The following is a 25094-nucleotide window of genomic DNA, read 5'->3' on the forward strand; positions in this document are numbered from 1 at the left end:
AGTTGGTTCCTATAATATTGAGGTAGTAAAAGACTTCGTCTACCTCGGCACCTCCGTAAACACAACAAATGCCATCAGTTGTGAAATAAAAAGAAGAATTGTATTGGCCAACAGATGCTACTTTGGTTTAAGTAAGCAGTTTAAAAACAAAGCCACATCTCGTCAAACAAAAATAACGCTCTACAAAACACTGATACTACCCGTGCTGATGTATGGCTATTTTTATACCCTCAGCCTTTAGGCTAGAAAGGGTATATACACTTTGTTACGACCAAAAATGTGCCTCATAGAAATAACGGTTTGGGCGAAATTCGTTTCAGACAATTTGGAGTCGATTTAGCCATGTCCGTCCGTCTGTATGTCCCTCTGTCTGTCTGTCCGCATGTCCGTCTGTCTGTCTGGCTGGTGCGCACGATAACTCTCGAACGGGTCAACCGATTCGAACCAAATTTTGGATGTCGTAATATTTTGTCCAAACTGAGTTTAAGTTCGAAGATGGACCATATCGGACCACTCCTTCGGGTATCTCCCCCACAAAAGTTCAAAAATTGTCTGTAAAGTGATGGGAACGATAACTCTCGAAGGGAGCAATCGATTTGGTCCAAACTTTGCACATCATATTATTTCTTCCAGGTATAGATCGGGTTCGAACATTGACTACATCGGTCTATTCCTTCGGGTACCTCCAACACAAAATTTGGATAAAGTGAAGTTTAAGAGCTCCTCTCGGATCGTTTTGAAATTTTTCTTAGGAGGTTGCCCTCGCGGCTTCCTTTACAACGGTACAATTTTTTCTTGCGAAAGTCCATACTTCCTGAGATATTGGCCCAAAAACTTCAAGAAACTATGACGGCACCAACCCAAATGGCAAATCCTCAAGATAATTCTCGCAGGGAGTTTCTGATTGGTGTAGACTTTGCACATAGTATTATTTCATCCAGTTATGTATCAGGTTGCAATATGGACTATATCGGTCCACCTCGCACAAAATTCGGAAAAAGTAAACTTTAGAAGCTCCTCTCGCATTGTTTTGGTGTTTTTTTCAGTATGTAGGTTCAACGGTACAATTTTTTTCCGTAGTAAGTCAGTACTTCCTGAGATAATGGCCCAAACCCCTGCCTACACATACTAAAATGGCTATTGTACAAGATAACTTTAAAACTTTTTCAAAAATTTCTTTAAAACTTAGTTTAACGTAGTTTAATATTTTGAGTCCTTAATGAAGAAGTTACTTGTTTAACCTAAAAACGGCCAAAGTTTCCGCGCAAAGAATTTTTTTTTTTTTAAAATCCGTAGGAGAATCGTTCTAAAACAGTACATTTTATCGAAATGCATTCATTTCACATTTTTAAAATACACCATTTTACTCTTAGAATATGATTGCTCCTGCAATATCTCTTCTCTGTGTGTATATTTTGCTGGGATGTTACATACAAATGTACAAAGACATAATACCCATTACCACAATGTGGTGTAGGGTATAACAATACGTACAATAAACTATGAAGGAACAACTAACAGGAGAAGAAAATATTAAATTAATCTGGAAAAAATATAAAATTAGGCAGGAATTTTAGACGAATTGGTAGTAGAAAGATTTCCATGCCAAATTATTTCATCATTAAACATGTTTTGTATCTCCATCAAAAAGTTACAAAGTCAAGTAAACTTTATTATATTTTCTTATATTACATATCATTAACAACAAGTATGTATGTGTGTGTTAAAATAATACAAAATTTATAACAATTCTAAAATATCGTTTTATATCCATGTAAGATTCGAGCGTCGACTTTCGTTTTTCAAGTTGCTGAAAAGCAACCAACCGAATACTGCAGCTGCGATCTGAAAATAATTCATATTGAAAATATCATTAATATTATTCTTTATTCCTAGCATACATACCTCAGTCATAATAAGGAAACAATTGACAATGTTGAAAGTCAACATTTTGCCAGCCAAATACTTGTTGAATTGGTCTTCACATCCTTCGGTGAAGTAACTGCCGTTAGCCGTACAATGTTGTTCTTCACAACAAGTTTTTGGAATATCGTGTTTTATTGCAACATAATCACTTGTACCGTTCACACCACAACAATGCAGCTGAAATTAGAAATTATGAATAATAAATAATCTTTAAAGTAAATCATTTCCACCATGTTACCCATCTTTCGTAATAGGCCAATGCACCAGGTTCCTTCTTCTCTTCCTCCCACAAATCTTCAAAGCCCTTTTTAACACTACCCGACAAACCGTCACGGGTACCCTGTGATGCCATGCTCGACAATAACAGTTGAATCAAAACCATGGCGCACAATATGACAATAAACTGCAATTAAAAAAAGAAGCTTACATTATAATGGCATAGCTAGGACGGCGAACAATTGTTCTTGACATACGATAAGAAGTCTGCGCTTCGCTTCATGAATGGCCGCCAAACAACCAAAAATGGAAATTAGAAGGACAACAACACCCAGTGCAACAATTAATCCACCAGCAAGATTTTCACCAATATCCACTGTGGTCTCCTCGCCATGTACAACCGTTTTATGTTCCGGTACATTGACCAATACAAATACTCCAAATCCAAGTAGAATTATGCCAAGAACCTAAAAAGGATAATAAATTAGTTTTTAAGGAATCACGATTCACAAACATTTTATTGAATGTTTAATGGCGGGTAAATAATGTCCATATGTCTGTAATACCAAGTTTTTTTTTTTTTCTTTTTATACCCTCAGCCTTTAGGCTAATGAGGGCACATCAGTTAAATTAAAAGTTGTAGATGTAGCAATAGTCTACAATAATATTCTTTATGATTTTTCAAATTAAAAATTAGCCGCACAAGTACATTATGAGGCGAACCGGTTAAAATAACAACACTTTGTGTCAGGTATTTCCCTAAGCTTTAAAACGATATCCAATTTGTAATCGGTTCAGTAGAACCGGGTCTAACCCGGTTTTTAAACCTGGTCTTTCGGGTCGAATAACCAGCGAACCGGAACCGCTGCCACTGAAAATTATATTTTTCCGTAATCAGCGCAACAAATCCTACCTTTGGACAAAACTTCAAAAAAATCGAAGAATTTTCGTTGGGGTCGTTCCCGTTGGGCTTTCGATTACACATGTGGTTTAAATGGGCTATTTTTGCATAAAATGGCTCTAACATGGAATAACTCTACTAAACATGCTCCGATTTTGTTGGATTTTTTTAAAAGATAGTTATAATTTCGCTCTTCAAGGAAAAATATATTTTTTGGGGGACAGACCCGGTTACTTCGGTTATTTTAGCCGGTTCGTCTGAATATGTACATATTTTCCTTATAATTGCATAAAAAATCATGTGTTTTCAGAACGGCTATATCTCAAGAATAGTTCCTTCTAGGAAAAAAAATATAAAGACTAAACTTGGAGATAATATTTCTGTCTACAATATTTACTTTAGTCACTTTTTGATTAGATCAACTGTTTTCAAAAAAATAAATCCGAAAACCTAAAAAAAACCTTAAAATTTGACCTTTGACCCCGAATAACTTTTTTGCACTCATGGGATCGATGGGAACTTTTAGGATCTTGCTTCTAATGATTTGTTACCAAAAGTAAACTTTAATTTTTTGGCCAATGGCGGCGATCACTGTGCTACTGTGCTATGACCGCCTACATGAATAAAAACAGGTAAAAACACGATAACGCTAACGAGTTTTTTGCGTTGTTATTCGTTTGCTGGGCGATATCTATCGAAATAATTACTCACAAATAAGATTCACTTCTTGTTTTTAATTGAAAAAGTACGAAGTCCACACACATCCAACTAATATGCTACTATCGTTTCGTTGGTGATTATTATATTCTGTTTACCCGGTATTCGATATGACCATAGATAAAAGTTGCCCTTCACAAAGCCTGGGTATATCTCTCCGGCAAAGCCTACTAATACTTTTTAAAGCAAGTCCAAACATGACTTCTTGCAACTTCAGAGCGTTTTTAGCTACGTTTCGTCCCACACTCTAACTATATAATAAAATCCATATACGAACAAAACACGAAGGACTTATACTTAAGTCGGAGTAGGCCTTGAAGGAATATTCTTGGTTTAATTCGAGCCATCCGTAGGGTTCCACGAATCCAAGAAACTCTGTCTTGTTTAGTGTTTCGCACAAGGCAACTACGACGTATGCGATGGCCTTTTAATAACTTAACTGAACTTATATTGGATAAATTCACAAAATGTTCCTTAGTCGGTCTTGCCCTCTTTGCTCTACATGTACTTAAGCAACACATTCGTTGGACTTTCTGTATACTCTATTTTAATATAGCATTTTGTCCAGAGCTGTCTATCAGACAACAGCTGCGTATATTAGAAAAGGTGTAATTACATTATTGAATAGTCAGTGTACCATCTTCGGAGTGAACCACCATTTTGATCCAACATCTATGAGCTTTGTTGGCTTTATCATGAATGTCGTCTTTTCATTTATGAATTCTATCTAGGATAACTCCCAAAAAATAAACTTTTTTGAAAATACTTACTGTCCCAATTTTGTTTTCCTAGTAATTAAAAATCCGTCGAAGTACAAATCGGATATTCAATTCTTAAGTATTTGTGCTCATCAGTAATTTTAGTTGGTGCCGGCAAGGATTATGCAGAGCTTTTGGGCTATTATCTCAGCAAGAATGGACTTGCCCCCGAAACAAATTGTACCCTTGCAATAGTGGCCGCAAGGATAATCTTCTGCAAAAAGTTTCAAAACGATCCGAGAGCTTGTCTTAAACTGTACTTTTAAAATATTAAAAAATGTAGGAGGTACCCGAAAGGGTGGACCGATGTGATCCTGATTAATGTCTGCATGAAATACTACTAGAAACAAATTTTAGGAGGGATAAGCTTGAAATTTATCGCTTCTGTTGGACGTGGTCCCATGGACCTTATGAGCTTTAAATTAATGTCAAAGTTATTGGTGCTAATGATCTAATATCAGAGTTATTGCAAAAGCTATCTCAATTGTAATACATATTTTGAAACTCTTATTTGAATGGCAAATATCTCTACTTCTAATTGATGAATTAAGAACGTGTAGCCTGCTAATCGCAGAAGACCATCAAAGCTTTAAATCAGTATCAAATAGGTGAACGACAGTTGTCAAATATAAAACATACATCAAATGGTGTATTCTAATCGTATCAGTCTTTACGCTTAGGAGTGTATAAGTGTATATGGGCAAAACTGCCAATTATTTCATATTCCATTTCCAAAAAATTGATTTTTTTCTTTTCGCGCTACATTAACGATTTTTGGTACATAGGTTAAGAAAAAATTCCCCAGTACAAATCCGCTCGCGAGCAAATTTTTGGTTGTTGCGGACAAATGTTATCGCGGTTTTACTTCTGCTTTTAAGAAAAAATTATTATAAACACGCTAATTATTTTATTGAGCACAATTGTCACTAAAAAGTTATCACGAAGTGACGTCATTAAGTAGATTGCATAATACTTGTAAAACGTTTCTCAGCATTCGCGGAATTTACAAAAAATTGACAAAATTTTAAATGTAATCCGAATTTTTTGAAAATATAGCTCCATATACCCATCAAAAATTACAAAAAAGTAACAGTTTTAAATAAAGACTTCACGGGGAATCAAATGAGACCAAACTTATAATCATCGGGATAATAGTTAGGATATTATAGCCAAAATAAGCACATATTTGTGTTACAAAAAACTAATTTTGGTTTGGAATAATAGTTTTCACACGCATTCTAGAGTCGAAAATATTGGAAAAATTCTATAAGAGTACTTCTTTTATTTTTCTTGAAACTCCCAAGAAAATGGGTGGATTTTGCTTTATCTACATTCACATAGAAGGTTTCCCATTGAGGATAGTTATCGGGTTGTTGAAATAAATCATTAGACTTCTTAAACGGAAACAGAGTTCAAATAAACCGCTTTAACTTATATGCATTATTAAAATATGTGTAAATCGCGTAATTATCAAAATCGTTTTGTCCGCATGTGATTTTCATGTACAGCGAGACCATACATTATAATTTGTATATATTTTTCGAAATATAATTTGGACGCTAAGATGTAGCATCGGCTGCATCTTAGCATTAAAAAACCTATAAAACATCGCTAATTTTTCCAAAGTTCATACAATTTCGTTCCGCATCCGGTTTTAGTGTCACCATGAAAATCTGCATCGATATATACCTATTTCAAGGCAATCAGTCAAGAACCGTGGATGTAGCATCACACACTATTTTTGGGATAAAATGAATGTAGTTCCCTTATCAGTGAAGTTTTTAAATCTTTTTTTCCGCAAAAAGGAAGATCCTGCACTAGTTTTTTCATAGCAGTGCAAGCTGCCGACAGAATACGCGATAAAATGCGCGATATTTTCAAAAACAATATTAGGTGATTTTCCTACCTTGGAATTTCTCGTATCTCGCGTTTTAGTAGATGGAATTTCACGAGTATTGATTTATTAGATCCGCAACGTAAAAATCAAAAATTTACAATCAAGTACGAGTAAATCGAATGCCAATTGTAAAAATTAGGCCCGAAAAATATGATTTTTAGAAATTTGTTCACACAAAATTTTCGTATTTGGATACAGATTTCTCTGAAGCTGTGTAGGCTACATTCACGACACATATATCAAATAAATCAGAATCGTGAGTTCTTCATTCCTATATTTGATTTTTTGAAAAACCTGTTTGCGGAACGAAATTATAAGAAAATTTCAAAAAACACTTAAAATCTGGCTTCAAAATGTCAGCATCATTTAATGGTAGACGCAGATCAAATTTTGAGAAGTTATACACTAGTGAGATGACCCTTATTTAGTTGCCTTCTAATTTTACTTTAACGGGAAAATCGTAAAAAGTGTGGTTTAATCACAAATCGAGAGAAAACAAAAAAAGACACGTTGGCTTCAACCCATTTTTACCCAGTTTTTAACATAAAGATAGCCACAGCTTCCACGCAAATCAACTTTGAAACCCAATATTTTTTGCCAAGTCTAAAAACATTTCATTTTATCCAAAAGCATTTAAATTGTACAATATACAACCACTATTCGCGAGTTATAAAGGGGTAAACCTTGGCTTCAACGATGTTAAATTTTCAATAATATTGCCCATATACACTACGACAAAAATAAGGCCTCATCGAAGTAATGTTTGGACCAAATCCGTTTCAGACAACTTGGAGTTGATTTAGCCATGTCCGTCCGTCTGTCTTTCTGGCTTGTGCGCACAAATTTTGAGCATTGTAACATTTTGTTCGATGTTAGTTTCAGTTCGAAGATAGGCCATATCGGTTAATATCCTCCTCCACAAAACTTCACAGAATGGTACGTACGACAAGTCTCGAAGGGAGGAACAGTATTGCATATGGTAATACACTCCACGTCAGTAGAATAGAACACGAAAATTTTTGTTAATGTTAGATTATTTATCCTGAAGAGAATGAATCTACATTTTTAATCCTGTAGGGATTTAAAGTCGATAATGTTCCATATCAAACACAGAAACAATTTTTTCTAGCTCTTCCGCGGACAACAAAATAACAGCGTACAAGGGTTTAAAATGACAGATAATTACAACATCTCGAAATATTAATAGGAATTGCGCAGGTATGTCATATTTCTTCACAATAAGATAGAATATGAGATTATCTTCCTCTCACTTGTTCGCAGAAAAACATTTTATTGAACAAAACATCAAGGTTTTTATAAGACATTTTGAAAATATTTCATCTTATCAGCATCCGAAGCACTCGATTGTATCCGTTGAGGTTATCTTTGTCATATTCTATCTTATTGTTAAGAAATATGACATTACTGCGCGACACCTATTGATATCGCGAGACGTTCCAAATATCTGTCAATTTAAAACCTTTGACGCTGTTATTTCGATGTCCGCGGAATAATTTATAGGTTTTCTTTGGTGAAAGATTAGAAATGAGAAAGCCTTGCTTTATCGACTGAAAAAAAGTTCGGCGTTAATATCTCTTCTCTCTTTTGGTTTTCTATCACAATGTGTAGTCAGAATATGGTTAATAAAACATGACTCAAAAAATTACACACAGTGTAATTAGATCGCTTTAAGATAAAGAAGGGGACACGGACGATAATAAATTCTCAATTGGCGAAAAAATCCGACAAAGTCCGTAAAAGAAAAGGTTACAGACAAAATCTGTTGAAAAATTTAATATCCTCCTCGGTTTGACAATGGACCGAAGAAGTGAGGTAGAAAATACCTATTTTTGAATTGTCAAGCATAAAGTCCATAAAAAATTGTCATTAAAACTCGTTACGATGGGCCAGCAGACGGGGGTCTGCTAGTAATGAATAAAAATCCAATATTGGTGTCCTATTGGGGATACATTCCTCTTTTGCCTACCCGCGTTATATTTTCCTATTACTGTTAATATTAAATGTTATTATTGGATCCATCCCCTTCCCCCTTCCCTTGACTAACTGCCTTTTTTTCTCGTGTCATATTTGATTATTTTTAGCCTAACTTTTAATAAGTTTAAAGGCCTTCAAGCTAATATTGATCCAAATATATGCTCCCTCTGACCCCACCACGCTTGTTTTTAAGAGATGGCGTGTAGTAACTTCGCATTTATTATGACAACATTTGCAGACTGTACCTGTTACCATTCTAAGATATTCGCATAGAAAATAGAAAATTTTAAGTAAAAAATTACAGTCGAACTTCTCCATAACGTAGCAATTGGGGACCGGCAAAATACTACGTTATAGAGAAACCGAGAAAATGACAAACCAGTCATTTTAAAGCAATGAACTGAAACTATGCATATTAGTCGTTGGAAATTTAACGTAATTTGAATCAATTTTTATTCTAATAGCGTTGATAAATGAGTTTTGCTTCTCCTTTTTATACCCTACACCACTATGTGGAAAGGGTATTATAAGTTTGTTTTAGTAAAAATTCATGTAACACCGCAAAATATTCGTCGGAGACCAATCTTCATATCTCGGCGAAATAAGGCGATTATTAATTGTAATCAAACTCCAGGCCGCAATTATGGACCGATCGTCGAGGTCGGTTTCACATCAGAACAGATCGTTATTTCAATTGGTCGTAAAATATTTAGCGGGTGAAATGGTCCAAAAACCTAATTTTTATCCGATTTTGTAGCTGCTCTGTAAGTCGCAATAATAGTCCGATCGCCTCGAAATTTTAAATAAGGTAAGAGTATATGTCAAAGAAGAACCATGATATGGCGATCAGATAATATTTAGAAGGGTTAAATGGACCAAAACTTTTGTATGAAAATTGTGAAAATTTTTAATATACAGCTTATAACTTTTTTACTGGAAGAGACATTCCGTGCAAGTAAGCTATACTTGGAAGAGGAACGCTTGACATTTCTATTGATTTCAATTGTGTTGATGTACATGATAAGATAACAGAGTTACAGCCTAATATACCCAGTTATTTGTTTGTAGTGTTATCATAAAGTTTAGGCAGAAAAGTTTAGGCAAAAGAAGATGCTTACAATTTTGGATGATGATCTGATATTATTTAGCTACTTTTACTTACTTACTTTTGTATGAAAAATACAAAAAAAATATTTTTCATCTATATTTTATTTCCTGGGGGGCTTATGACGGCAAAGTAGACTACATATGGAAATAGAACTACTGATCTTCCCCCTGATGCAAATTGCAATCACGTGTCTTCTAGATAACGGGCATACTGCTTAATATAATGTGTTTTGCGTAGACAACCACATTTTCCTATTCGCAGTTTTTGCATTATTGCAAATTACATGGTGCCCTAACGTTTTAATTGTCCATTTGGATTTTTATACATACATTGCAGCATGGATCGCTTTGCCACCTTTTTGCAAAACGATTCCCAGGAAAAATCAAATTTTCATCGGTGGCAAAATATTCTTTAGTAAGGTTTGCGATATTTTCTGAGAATTTCAGCCATATAAAACTTCTCTACAAGTGGTGTCTTAGAGCACGTCGTTCGGACCCGGAGATAATCATAGAGCGAATATGAATCGGGGTACACTCACTCATTGATATGAGAGAAGTCTCCCTTGTCCCTTCTGAGATGTTTGTGAAACAATTATTATACCATTATTTAAGCTTGGTGTGACACGGTACCAGAATCCACAAAGTTATTTCTTACAATAAGTTTATAAGAAATTTTGATTTGTGAAAAGCTAATTCCCAGTGGTAAAGGTGTAGGGTATCACATGGTCGGCCCCGTCCGACTATAGCCTTGGGTTACTTGTTTTAGTATTAACTTCAATAAAAACAGCGTTGATGAATGTGTTTTGTTTCACATTTATTGTGTTAATTAAAATGAATAATGTTTTTTTTTCAAAATTCGTTATAGAGAGATAATTTTTTGTGAGAATTTCCACTTAAACATTCAAAAAGCTTAGTTATAGAGAAGTATTCGTTATAGGGAAGTTCGCTACAGAGAGGTTAAAATAAATATGAAAATGGGTGGGAAAAAGTTGTGTTTTAAATTTTCATTCGCTATAGAGAAAAATTCGTTATAGGGAAGTTCTTTACAGAGGAGTACGACTGTATTATAGCCTATGTTACTTTCAGGCGATGGTGCAATATACTCTCAAAACTTCAGGAAATCCGTTCAGCGGTTTTTGAATTATTAAAATCTATTATATAGATAGATAAATGCATAAAATGTGCCCTTGTTGGTGTAGTCCTCATTGCTCCACATGCACTTGAACAACATATTCATAGTTCGTGCCGACAAGATTTTCATAGAGCTTCTGGGCCATTATGTCAGGAAGTATGAACTTGCCACCAAGTCGAGTTAAGGACAAAATTCGGTAAAATTAAAATGTATATAATGTCGGTAATTAACGAAAAATATCCATAAGATAACGATCAAAATTTAATAGTCGCGAAGTACAACCTATATTAAGAGTGCTGTCAACATTTATTAAAACTTTTAATTCATAAATTGGCGTTTTAAATCTACTGATTTCCAGAATAATGAAACCTTTTCCATTTGAAATGAAGCGTTTTCCATATCAAATTAAACCTTTTTTATTAAAAGGGAAATTAAACTAATGTGGATTTTCGATTATTTTACATTAAAATCTTAACATTAAGTGAAATAGTTGTTACAAATACATATACTAACATAGGTATGTGTTTGTGAATAAACGTTGTAATAAACATCGATTTCTTGGATTCGTTTTCCTTTAAAATTTATTTGAATTTATCTGCGTTCACACTTGAATTGTGAATTATATCATAACACACAACTCCTACGTGGTTTGTTACTGTTATTAGAGTTACATTTCTATCTTTGACTGAAGGCAGCACAATCTAGGCTATTGTCCATTGCTTAGGACGACCATTAGTTTTTCGTAAGATAAAATGAAATACGCACTCTTCTTTAAATATTCGCTTTTCCGTTTGTTGAGGTACCCATTTTAGCCGAGCATACCGATTTTAGACTTAATTCTAACGTTTACAATAGTCCAACATCAGTACTCGATGACTACATTAATTCATTCTCCAGAGGTTCCCCATGGTCGAAACTGCTCGAACTAAAGTCAAGTTCTCTCATATATAAATTTTAATGCGAATTTTGTTGAAAACTACTCTAAAAATTACATCCATCGAAATTGAATGTACGAATGCACGAGTCTAAGAGGTTCGAGATAAGGCACAAACAAACTCGGGATTTTCACATGTAAATATATTAAATAATTCGTATAATATATTTTTAGAACTGGATTTAACAAAACCCAACAGTTTTTTTATTGTTTAAGGAATCTACGAAATCTATGATAATTATTTTAAATTTAATTAAATATTACAAATATAATATCTTTACTTCTATTAGGGATATTAAATGGAAGTAGAAAATCTCGCCTTAACATCGATGCAAAGGTAGGCGGACAAATAAAAGAAATGTCGCTGTAGTCTCTAATCTATAACATTTCTACATTTTAATTTTAATGACGATCATCCCAGATTTGGTTGGGAGCATTCCCACACAAGTGACTAATTTTAAACAAGACCTTCTAAACAAAAGTGATAAAACACTTGAGATATAGAAAAAGATGCTCAGTTATTCCAATTTATAATTTCTGGATTTTTTCCCATGGTGGATATCTCTGCTTCTGTTGGACGTATTGCAATGGAAGTAGACCTTCTGAGCTTTACATTAATGTCGAATGTATTGGTCAAATATCGGAGTTATTACAAACGACGAGAAGCTATCCCAATTTTAATATGTTGAAACTTTTATTTTAATAACAAATATCTCTCCTTCTATTTGGCGAATTAAGAACCTTTAACCGCTATTCCAAAAAGACAAGCACAGCTCAAAATTAGGGGGTCGACAGGTCCACTTGCCACTCGTTCAAACTGCTCACGGTGCTCTTGAACCAACATGAAATGAAAGTTTACACTTGGGATTTTTTGTGGATTCTGAAACCACAAATTTCGTAGATGAGAAAAATAAAAAAACAAAAAAAATCGCCAGGGCGCTTTTTAAATTATTTTTAAATTGGGATCAAAGTTCACATTTTAAGAGGTTTTTCTAGGTTTTCACGATTTTACTGGGAAACCGCAAGCCGTATAAAAATAGAAATGTTGTAGCAGTGAAAATTCTCTACAAGATTGTCCTTTATGACATTTTCGTAGGTTTTACCATTTTTGAGATATAGAAGTTCAAATTGGGAAAATTCACTGACTGTATCGTCTCCTTATAAAACAATGTCATGATTGCAATTTCCCAAATAAAACTTATATATCTCAAAAATGGTACAACCTAGAAAAAATTACGAAAGCCAATCTTTTTGAGAATTTTCACAGCTATAAGATTTTCTCTAGTCCTATTTCGATAAGACTTGCCGTTTTCAAGCAAATCGTGAAAGCCTAACAAAAACCATAGCTGATGGCCTTAGTAGCCAATGCTACCTTCTTATTAACTTTGTATTTACTACTAGTTAATGTAAATAAAATAAATAAATAACAAACAACCTAAAAATGTGACCTGGGCACAGTGGATCCACTTGTATGGAGAAAGTGGCCAAAAATATTTAGAGTGTAAAAATCAAGCCAATACGCCGGTTACAGCTTCGTGCTGCTGCGAAGAGTGTTTTAAGAAACAACGAGCGTGATATTCTCCCCCTTTTCCCCTCTGGAGGAGTAAACGTTAAAATTTGTTTTAGGCGGTTAATACAAAATGGCATGAACAAAGGTCCCGATTATCTTATTATGCAAAAATAGGCTTAGGGAAACAAAACAATCTTCAAAACAACATAAAATCCAACCAATTTAGCTTATTAAAAAAAATCAACATTTTTGTCTGAAAATTGGCAAAATTTTTAATATAGATATTATAGCGTTCTTCCTGGAAGGCACGTACCGCCAACGTAAGACTAATTTGGAAAAAGATTTCTTCATCTTGCCACTGATGCCAATAATGCTATTCTACGCGGTCAGATAACAGTTATACGCTAATATGTCCATAGAAACCCTATTATAGGACAGCTTAGTCAGCGACCCACCATTTATAGTCTGGCACTAGATGGCAGCTGATTTGAATACTGAATAATCTTAAACCCATGACCTAATTTGGAAAATTATTCCCGAGGGGGGCACTGGTGGGCATCATGACTGAAACCTTGGGTCAAATTTAAGTATATGATCGAATTGGCATTACAAAATACACTAAGAAAATATGTAGCTAACTAGAGTTCCACAACATGCTAAAACAATATTTTTAATGAAAATTAAGCTATTACCTCCTCCTTCAAAATCCACTATAATATTTTGCTATACGTATTAGTTTCGCGATATTTTGAATATATTTACTTGCACTTAAAATATAGGTTGTACTCACAACAAAAAATATTAGTCAAATGTTCCGTCTTTTGAAGCTATTCTTAAGAAGATCGCGTTCGAATGAAACAAAAACTAATATTTTTTTTTAAAAAAGTCCATATCATAGCTATCAGAGTTGCCAGATGTTGTACCAAAATTTGGACATTCATTTTTTTATTTTTGGCCAATGCACTATAGGGAGACAAAAATTAATAACAGAAATTAAGAAATTAAAGGATTTTTTAACTTTTTAAATTATTTATGTGTAACAGTGAGATAAAACAAAGATTTTTAGAGATAAATTCGGATATAAGGAACAACGGTTATAAGCAACTACGTATATAACGAACGAAACTATTTTTTCCAATGCCATTTTCATTAGTTTTCTTATACACAACAAACTGATGAAAACGATCACGGTAGTAAGTAACACAAATTTTGTCCCCGCGAGTAGATTTTCCAACGAATTGTTACTACAGTTTTGTATATTTTTTGAATATACGTTATTAAAGACGAGTTTAGTATTCCTTTAAACCGTATTAATGATTAATATGTAATAGAGAGATAAAATAAAGCTTACTACTGCCGCACCGTTTATAGAAAACCACGGATATACCGAACAATTTGTCGCCATAACTTATTTTACTTGCAATGAAATTGTAAACAACAATATTTTTCACATTTATTCTTTGTTTCTTCAAACCAAACTTCCACAATTTTAAGACTTTTTATTGAGAAGTAACCTAATAAAATCTCATAAATATCAAAAACGGGCAAAATCGGGTTTTGAAATTTAGTAATACCAATGCAGAAGACTTTCAGTAATGTGTTCTAGGTGGCAAAATCACGGCCAAACACGGCCAATTTAGTATAAGTCTATATGAAGTGAGTTTAAGAAAAATAAAATATTTATTTCTGACTTTTTGTGTTTTTTGGTCGCTACCCAAAATGTTTAAGCTATATTATATATGAAATAAATTCCTCTCGAAATTGCCAATCTATTCCATTTTATATATATTTATATTTGGTTTATTTTTCCGCGGTTTTAAGTACATTGAAATATGCCCTACAATATGTATATATTTTTTAGTTCTTCTTCGAAATTCTCACTTTGACTGCAATTTAAACCGCGATAATGACGCTATTTTGAGAAATGTCATTCATATTAATAAATTTTGACATGTTCATTTTTCAATGCTAACTAAAAAATTATTATTATGAGAAGTTACAAAATCGACTTTTTGCCTCAAAAACACGGCAAATTACCTATAGTGCAATGGGTGGATCCACTGTGCTGGGGCTCAATTCTGTTTCTATGAAAATGTGAAATGAAAACTTTTATAAAGGAAAAAACTGTCAAATGAAAAAAAAATATAAAGGAAATATTTTTCATTTGAAATATTCATAGAACAAGAATCAAGCCCCTGAGCTTCTATATCTCAAAATGGTAAAATCTAGGAACAAATCATAACGGTCAATTCTCCAGAGAATTTTCACAGCTACAACATTTCCTTTAGCTCCATTTCGATAGGACTTGCGGTTTCCAAGCAAAACCGCAAACATAAAATAAACCTAAAAATGTGAAGTTTGACCGCGATTTGTTTAAAAATCCCTCCAGCATTTTTTTTTTTTGGATATTTGTCCTTTATGAGCATTGCTGTTTCAGAAAAACTTCCCAGGTATAAGCGGTCTTCATTTAAAGTTGGTTAAGGCGCACCGTACATGACATTGTTTTATAAAGAGGCGATACAGTCAGCGAATTGTCCAAATTTGAACTTCTATATCTCAAAAATGGTATAACCTACGAAAATATCGTAAAGGATAGTCTTGTAGAGAATTTTCACAGCTACAACATTTTCTCTAATCCCGTTTCGATTGGACTTGCGGTTTCCAAGCAAAATCGTAAAACCCTAAAAAACACTAAAATGTGAACTTTTACCGCGATTTATTTTAGAAGCGCTCCTGCGATTTTTGTTTTTCTTTTTTTAATTTTCTCATCTATGAAGATTGTATTTGCAGAATCCGCAAAAACTTCCCAGTTGTAAGCTCCTTTCATTTAAAGTTGGTTCAAGAGCACTGTGTGCATAGAGCCTCAATGGAGAATTGTAAAAAAAACATTTCATTCAACTATTTAAAAAAAATTGTTTAAATAACACACTTGGAATGTTGCTATGTCTCTTCTTAACCTAATATGGAAATTACTATATATGGAATCCAAATTCAGTGAAAACAAAATGAAATGATATTCTCCATAAACAAATGATACACATTTCACGTTAAAACTGGATTCTTGTCATGATGCAATAACCAGGTGACGTAGTAAGATCAGCTTATGTTTTCTATTACTCTTAAACTATATTTTTAAACACAAATAAACAATATATATTTCAGTTCTATCCAAAACGTGCGTCTTTATTTACGCATTGAAAATAGTAGTTTAGAATTCGAGCTCTATCAATACACTTAGTACCAAATTTAATACAATGTACCAAAACTCTCATTATATCCACCCTACATACCAACAGTGACGGAAATACTAAAATTAAGAATTACAGCTATATCCCTTTTCCCACTATTTTTGGTACACATACATAAGTACACATTTTCAAAATTACTTTCTTATTTTATATTTTTACTCCATCCATTACAATTTATTTCAAAAGCTTCCATAAGTCTCACTGCAAAATGGAAAATGTTTTTGGCTGTATGCCGCTCAATACATAGTTACGGGGACAAATCTGGGGCAATGCGTACTTTAGCGAAGTGGACAAAATGTATCGCTTCTTAATCAAGAAGATATTGAACCTACCGGAGTCTACACCCAATTATGTGATTTCACTTGAGACAGGATATGAACCAGGGTACATATGTATATACGTATTCCCTGCACCTACAATATTTATCGAAAATATTATTTGATTTCGATAGTCATAGATTACCACACATACTGGGAATAAAATTGGCTACCAAAAATATATCCTGGTTTAAGGAATTTAAGCAAAAACTGTCTGAGAATAACATTTATCACAACAACGTAATGTCTAACAAGACTTATTGGTTAGAAGCTGCGCAGAAATTGCTGACAGAACTGAAATTCAAAAATATAATCGAACATATTGAAAAAGCAGAATGTAGTGGAACCAGTGTTGCCGAATTTGACGATTTATCGTCATTTTGAAGATTTTTAGGCCCAAAATCGAAAAATGACGATTTGACGATTTTGTGGTCTAAAATGACGATTTTTCACGTAAACCAAAATTGTATAAAATAACACATGGTAACTACATTTTCACCAAAATTTCACCAAAGACTTTAAGGAAAACAATTTTGCAAACTCGATTTTATGAGCCTTTTTAATGTTCTAAGCAATTTCCAACGAAATTGGCTATGTTAAGGTACATTCTGGTATGCAGGTATTTTGATGGCTTTGGTCTCATCTTCGAATTATATCAGATAAAAATTTTCGTTTAGGACTGTTAATGGATGAAAACCTCCCATGAAAAAATGTCGAGATAAAATGGGAATTATATCCATCGCGTGAGCATTATTAACGGCGTACAGAAATAAGGTCCCATGAAATAACACCCAAACGGAATTATTTTTGAAAGAATCGCGCGATTTACAAAATATTTTTGCTTTTTTTAAAAATACTGACTTTTGTAAAAAATGCAAACACATAAAAATTTCCCGATTTATTTTTTTTTTCAATTTACTGCTCCGAACTGCTACTGACAAATTCAAATATAATTTTATTTTTAAGTACTTTTATGAAATCTGGAAGATTTTGTAGAGACTTCTGTATTGTTTGGTAATTCCTTTAATATTCTAATTTCTTCTCTAAAATTTACAACAGTTCTTCCATCAATAGAAAATAATTTCGAAAAGCAAAAAAAGTAACTTTCACATTAAGAAAAAATCGTTGAGAGTTATGTCCGCGATTTTGTTTTTGTAGTTATGTTCGCTTTGCTTCACGGACATAATTTTGGAAGTTATTTCCGTGCATAGTTTTTTAAACAATTTTATGAAATTACACCCTAATTTTTGTTCGTTTTCTTCATAATAACTTGCGAAAATTTACCCAATTTATTTTTTCTGTTAAACACTGGATTGCATTTGGGCCCTAAACATGTGCAAAAAGGCCTCAATGAAAAAAGCAATTGGACCCCAATATAGTTTAGACCCCAATTTGATTTTCAAATTTTCGATTTACTTGTTGTGAAGACAAATTGGCCCCAACAGCTGAATGAAATAGGCCCCAAAAGTTTTGTTGTTGTTTTCCATATATCTGTTTGGGGGCAATTTCAACTTTCAATTTGGGGTGTTATTTCATGCGGCCTTATTTCTGTACGCCTTATTAACATCCTACTTATGCCCTCTTTAAGCGGTCAGTCAGTTATTCAAAATGTAAAATGTATGAGGATGATCGACAACACGGACGGACACATTGTCGAGCAAGAGCAAATTTCATTAATAATGAAGGCCAGACGTGGATTATTAAGGCTGAATTTTAATACTTGGAGGTCAGAGGAGGAACACAGGTGTTCGTTATGCAATACTGGAGAAATAGAAACAGTAGAGCACTTCATAGGACGTTGTCCAGTTTTAAAAAATATGCGTATCAGACATTTACAACAACCCCTATTGTCGCACTCAAAAGTTATTAGTATACTAAATGGTTGTGAAGAATTTTGCTGGATTCAGTTATATAAATTTTTGAAGGAAGCACTAAAATTTAGAAAAATCTTAATCGATGAATTTAACTATTAGCGTACATCTTGATAAACATTATCATATAACCACTCATCTACCCAGCAGACGGTTTATAAAACCATGCTGTAAATATTCTTTATTCTAACATAATATCTATAATTGCAATATATTGTAACGATATTTGAAAAAAATAAAGAATCATTGAATTGAATTCTATTATTCTAACATTACATAATAGCAAATGATACCACATTTAGTCCATTTTAGTACTTTTCGTAAAAATTTAAACCGTTTTGTCCGTGTTCCCCTTACAAAGGGTTCATTTTTAGTACCTATTAATACTCAGGGGCTTTAAAATTGCAAAGCCCAGAATTTGTCTTGGTCCCTCTTTCATCTGAAGTGGACACTGACTTCTCCGTGGTGTCATCAGGAAAACTGTCTTGAATATTTGTAAAGGTAATGAGCTAAAATGTATCGCGCGTCCACCCATAAGAACGATAAAAACTTGGATCTCGGATTAGTATTCCACACCTATTTAAAAGCAACCTACTATGAAAAAAAAACAAACAAAAAATAAAAGCAAACCCATCTAAAGCGGACAACCCCAGCAAAAATTCTAAAGACCATGATCTTCGAATCGGCCCTTTGAAAGGTCCAGATTCTTTACAGAGATGGTGCAGTTTGCGCACTGGCGGATGTGAGTGTAATCTTGATATTATCACCTTACAGGAAGTGAGGTTTAAGTCTCTCACTTCCTGTAAGGTGATAATATCAAGATTACACTGGCCTGGCCTCCTAATTCACTTCGGTAGATGAGACAATTATCACAATCCAGACACTCAAAGTTAACATGTTAGTCGTTGAGCATACGCGGAACAAGTAGTTAAATCATCTGAAGAGTCGCAACATTGGAGCCGCAATAAATAAAGTATGTGCAACGGTTAAGTCACTCTCGAACCCTGAAAAAAGGAAGATTGGACCTCAGTTACACTTGGCGACGTTACGCTAACTGATCCGAAGAGGTGCGCAAGGTCTTAAAGTTGGTTCAAGTGCATCGTGTGCATAGAGCCTAAAAAACATTCCATTCATCTTTAAAAAAAAAATTTAAATAACACACTTGGAATGTTGCTATGTTTCTTCTTACCCTAATATGGAAACTACTATATATGGAATCCAAATTCATGTTAAAACAAAACATTTCCATATTCTCCATAAACAAATGATACACATTCCACGTTAAAACTTAAAAAAAACAGGTACTGGATTCTTGTCATGATGCAATAACCAGGTGACGTAGTAAGATCAGCTGATATTTTCTCTTACTCTTAAACTATATTTTTAAACACAAATAAAAAATAAATATTTCAGTAAAATAGTAGTTTAGAATTCGAGCTCTATCAATACACTTAGTACCAAATTTAATACCATATACCAAAACTCTCATTATATCCGCCCTACATACCAACAGTGACGGAATACTAAAAGTAAGAATTACAGCTATATCCCTTTTCCCACTGTTTTTGGTACACATACATAAGTGCACATTTCCAAAATTACTTTCTTATTTTATATTTTTACTCCATCCATTACATAATAGCAAATGATACCACATTTAGTACACTTTAGTACTTTTCGTAAAATTTTAAACCGTTTTGTCCGTGTTCCCCTTACAAAGGGTTCATTTTTAGTACCTATTAATACTCAGCGGCTTTAAAATTGCAAAGCCCAGAATTTGTCTTGGTCCCTCTTTCATCTGAAGCGGACACTGATTTATCCGTGGTGTCATCAGGAAAACTGTCTTGAATATTTGTAAAGGTAATGAGCTAAAATGTATCGCGCGTCCACCCATAAGAACGATAAAAACGTGGATCTCGGATTAGTATTCCACACCTATTTAAATGCAACCTACTATGAAAAAAAAAAAAACAAAACAAAAACAAAAAATAAAAGCAAACCCATCTAAAGCGGACAACCCCAGCAAAAATTCTAAGGACCATGATCTTCGAATCAGCCCTTTGAAAGGTCCAGATTCTTTACAGAGATGGTGCAGTTTGCGAACTAGCGGATGTGAGTGTAATCTTGATATTATCACCTTAAAGGAAGTGAGATTTAAGTCTCTCACTTCCTGTAAGGTGATAATATCAAGATTACACTGGCCTGGCCTCCTAATTCACTTCGGTAGATGAGACAATTATCACAATCCAGACACTCAAAGTTAACATGTTAGTCGGTGAGCATACGCGGAACAAGTGGTTAAATCATCTGAAGAGTCGCAACATTGGAGCCGCAATAAATAAATTATGTGCAACGGTTAAGTCACTCTCGAGCCCTGAAAAAAGGAAGATTGGACCTCAGTTACACTTGGCGACGTTACGCTAACTGATCCGAAGAGGTGCGCAAGGTCTTCTTAACGACAATTTGTCTAGCACCGCGGGAGTGGCAGAGCGAAGGGAAGTATCCTACGTCGCATTAGATCTCTTCCTGTCGATGATGAACCATCACAATTTACAATGTAAGATGTTGTGAATGTCATCAGAAAGGCTAAATTGACCAATGCTATGGGCCCTGATGGTATCTCCGTGGTAATGCTGAAATAGCTTGATGTGTCGGGAGTCGAGTATTTCACTTATGTTCTCAACCTGTCGCTAGCTACCCCGAAGTCTGGAAATAGGCAGGGTTGTCCCGCTACTGAAGCCAGACAAGGATGTTAATAAAGGTGAATCGTAGAGACCGATTTCCTTTTGTCGCCCGTAGAACATACCCTTAAGGCTTTAGTCACCTCAGCGTTAGAAAAAGCTATCCACTTGCCGATCATCAGCTTGGGTCCCGTAAGCAAAATAATACGACAAAAGCGCTGCACGCCATATCCACACATATTAGCCTTTGATACTGTCCACTAGGGTTATGACTTTTTTACAACCTCATATCCCTGTATCATAGCGTGATGAGTTTTGCCATAAGATTACATAAAATCTTAATTATAAGGTGATTCGGTGAAAAAACCTCACGCACAAAATGATTTTACAATTTGAATTTATCAAAATTATGGACAATTTTTTGAAGTCACTGAAAACAGATATATAATTGAAAATAAGTTTTAGAGCCACATGAGATAATTAAAATTACATAAAATTTATTTCTCACTATTTTTCTTTAATTCTGAGAATCGTAAAAATGTCGTAAACGATTTTATTCAAAAATATAATGTTTTAACAAAAAACAAACAATTTAAAATTTTTCCAAAGTGACTTTTTTCGCGGCTTTTTTAATATTTGAATGAAATAAACGTTATTATAGTTATTAGAAGGCTTATATTTATTCATTCGTGCAACAAAAAATAATTTTTTGAAAAAAAATTTTTTTCATTTCATATATTTTTTCAAAAAATTATTTTTTTAAAATCGATTTGTGCGTGAACTTTTTTTATATTTCAATGAAATAAACGATAGCATAGTGATTAATAGGCAAAAGTTCATTCATCCCTGCTACAGGAAATCATTTTTGAGGAAAAATGTCAAAAAGTCATAACCCTACTGTCCACACTGTTTGAGAACATCGAGCAGACAACCCTCCGGACAAATTTGAAACGTTATATATGTGTACGCCAGTTGTACATGGAATTCAAGAATAAGAAGTTCAAGCCACGTGGAGTGAAACCGGGAGTTACCCAAGATAGGGTGATATCTCCGTAACTATTTAACCTCTACATCTCCTGTATTCCGCCCCTCCAGACGGCATTTAGATCGTAACGTAGCGGATGATCGTACGATCTGGGCGCCAGGTACCTTCCCAGATGTCATTTGTGAAAGGCTGAACTCCTATTTGACTGATCTTGCCACATTTTTCCACGCGAGGAATTTGCAAATATCCGACACTAAATCTACCACCACTCTGTTCACCTGTGGTAAGATGCCGTAAAGAACTAACTTGTGAATGCGGTCCTAGGAGAACATCTCCCATCTATCGCAGCACTGTTAAAACAACAACCAATGTCCATATTTTAAAACTTTTCGAGCTATAACGAATGCGTTGGCTTGGCCTTATCAATTGGATCAATAAAGATGCCCCACCAGAAAGGCATAAGAATACTAACCACTTGACGGAATACGCCCTAAGGCAAGGCCAAAACTCCGATGGAAAGACCAAATTGTCTAAGTCCAAAATTAGAGAAGTAAAGTAGAAGATCGGTGTGTTTGGAAATCTATTCATAGTTCGGCTTATTGAAAAAAGGTTATGTTTAGAATAAAATCCATTTAAGTAAGTTCTTTACGTACCCTTCGAGTACGAATATCGAAACACCCAGCCTTATCCAAAAAAAATCGTATCCAAATTTCTAGTGTCAGTCGTTTCGCATGGGCTTCGATGAATCAGTCAGTCACTTTATAACTTTTATTGCGGTTCCATAAATAAAAGACGAAAAGGACATTGCAGGAAGCCAGTTCTAAGGTCAAAATGCTCTACAAAAAATCTTGTTTGATTTGAACAAAGATATAAGGCTAATCACTGATGCCTTATATGGTATCCAGCAAAAATTCATCACGTCATAACTCAAAAGTTCGACTCACGGCAGATCTGTCCTTCACGGTTCTTAATATACTCACCAAGTGCTTTCACTCCCTAAAGCAACTTTCCTCAATCCAACCCCCTCCATCGCCGACTAAAAACTACTATTTATCTTCTAATGGTTGTGATTACTCCACTATAAAACAAATCATCTTTCAAAGAAAAACAAAATAACACTTATTACCAATGCACCCAATATAATTACCTCCATTCAATGATTAATGCAATTAATAGATGATGACAGATGGGTGATTCACGAAACTTACGGCAAAAATAAAATTCAGCAGCAGCAGGATATGTTTCAATGTTGATGTTTCGAATCCCATGTCGATGCAATGTTTATTGTATCTCTGCTTCCTTTACTTGTTTTCACTTATTTAACTATTTGTTGTTTTTAATTTGGCATAATTTAAAAATAATCACTAATTGTTTATCACTCGCTCACACACTGACTCGGTGGCACTGAAAATGAAACATAAACAAAAAATATATAAATAGAATATGACGTAATTTATGCATTATTTTTCACTTTTAAATTTTTTAAATGCGATCGAAAGTGGGAATTGTCTTTTCACTTTTTTCGCTCTACATTCAAATTGTACAAAGGTAAATGTAATGAATAATCACCGTATATCATAGACAATTATCTAAATATGTATAGAGAATCTCATTACCGGAATTGGATATTCGTATGTCACAATAACAAACTGTTCCGTTTCGCACTCGATATTAAACTAAAATCAGAATATCTCTTTTAATCTTCTGTTGTTTCAGATCACCTACATTTGTTTGACCGTTCATTTGGTCTGTCGTTCGATGTGCATCAATCTTAAAAATATACTAGAAAATTTTTGTTTACTGCTAAGCGAAATTCTATTATTATGCCCACGTAATTGAAGTGACTAATGACTCAGAAAACGTCAACGAGATTTACGTGACATCTAAATTAAAATACTTCAGAGAAACCATTTTTAAGTCACCATATTTGAACGAAAAAGATCGGGCAATACCAGTGTTTGTTAGTACATACATACATATGTTACCACGTACATCCCAAGTGGGACAAGGGAGACTTCTCCTATAACAATGAGAGCACATCGATCCATTGCTATGGTAAATATTCAGGAAATATCCCCTGCATTTCGCTGAGGCGTATTTTTGCCACCGTTGAAAATGGGATGTTGATTGACTAGGGAATCGAACCCTGGCATTCAGTGTTGTGCAATGCGGTTGTACTTACCACTGCACCACTAGGGCACCCACATATTATAAATATTAAAAAAATTCCAATGGAATATTTGACTACAGCGTCTTGTTCGTTTAGTATGTTTTATTTTTCAGTACAGCCCTTGTTTTACTTAAGGGCTACATAGTCAACGTCTATAGTATACTCGTATACAGTCCATTGAAATGGTATCTCCTTTTTAATCCAAAGTTTAATTGAAGTAATATGTACAATAGGGTGCCCTAATAATAAAAAGTTTTTATTAAAATGCATATCCTCCAATTATTTTACAACTAATCTGAAATCCCTATATGTAGAATAAGCCCCAATATGCACAACATTCCTTGTGATAATGTAGCTAAAACATAATTCCAGCACATTCCACAACTTTACACATTTACACTATTGGATATTCAAATTTTTGTATAGGTTGATAAAAATTCGTTACGATTCATCTGTCTTTCTTCTACTTTGCTACATGTTTCAAAATACCAAAAGAGTTTTTGTTTATATTTTTATTAAATTCTATATTCACTAGTTTATCATTTGCAGCAACTGCGGTCACCGCTGCTGATGCTTTCTCTGTTTCGGTGTGGTTTCTACTTTGGAGAACTTTTGGTGGCGTTGTTTATTTGTGTCCGTCGCTGAATAATCATTTCACTTGCAGTCGAGTATCGTAAAGATGCTGACAGTGATCTTGGATCTATTCTCGCTGCCTCCCACAACAATTCT

General features: G+C 34.1%; 1 protein-coding gene across 3 annotated transcripts; it reads right to left on the minus strand.

Moving 5' to 3' along the window:
• Nucleotides 1-1630: 1630 nt before the first annotated feature.
• Nucleotides 1631-25094, minus strand: Tsp42Ei (Tetraspanin 42Ei). 3 transcript variants are annotated; one of them, XM_073990565.1, is made up of 6 exons: nt 24898-25094; nt 23404-23599; nt 2400-2609; nt 2165-2329; nt 1906-2103; nt 1631-1845 (listed from the first exon to the last, which is right to left on the minus strand). In XM_073990565.1, exons 2-6 carry the CDS (start codon nt 23461-23463, stop codon nt 1765-1767), a joined length of 714 nt encoding a protein of 237 aa, XP_073846666.1. In that variant the 5' UTR covers nt 23464-23599; nt 24898-25094; the 3' UTR covers nt 1631-1764. The 3 variants fall into 3 exon arrangements, with proteins under 3 accessions (XP_073846666.1, XP_073846664.1, XP_073846665.1); XM_073990563.1 differs by lacking the exon at nt 24898-25094 and adding an exon at nt 23812-23943; XM_073990564.1 differs by lacking the exon at nt 24898-25094 and adding an exon at nt 23765-23873.

This window comes from Musca autumnalis, unplaced genomic scaffold (assembly GCF_047663935.1).
Source record: "Musca autumnalis isolate F117 unplaced genomic scaffold, ASM4766393v1 scaffold_5, whole genome shotgun sequence".
NCBI lineage: Eukaryota > Metazoa > Arthropoda > Insecta > Diptera > Muscidae > Musca > Musca autumnalis.

Excerpts from the sequence above, each read along its gene's own strand:
- Tsp42Ei (XM_073990565.1), bottom strand. The coding sequence starts at position 23,463 with ATGGGATTCGAAACATCAACATTGAAACATATCCTGCTGCTGCTGAAT. Across the intron at positions 2,610-23,403 it reads TGCTGAATTTTATTTTTGCC|GTTCTTGGCATAATTCTACT; the intron begins GTAAGTTTCGTG and ends TATCCTTTTTAG. Across the intron at positions 2,104-2,164 it reads TGGCCTATTACGAAAGATGG|CTGCATTGTTGTGGTGTGAA; the intron begins GTAACATGGTGG and ends TTCTAATTTCAG.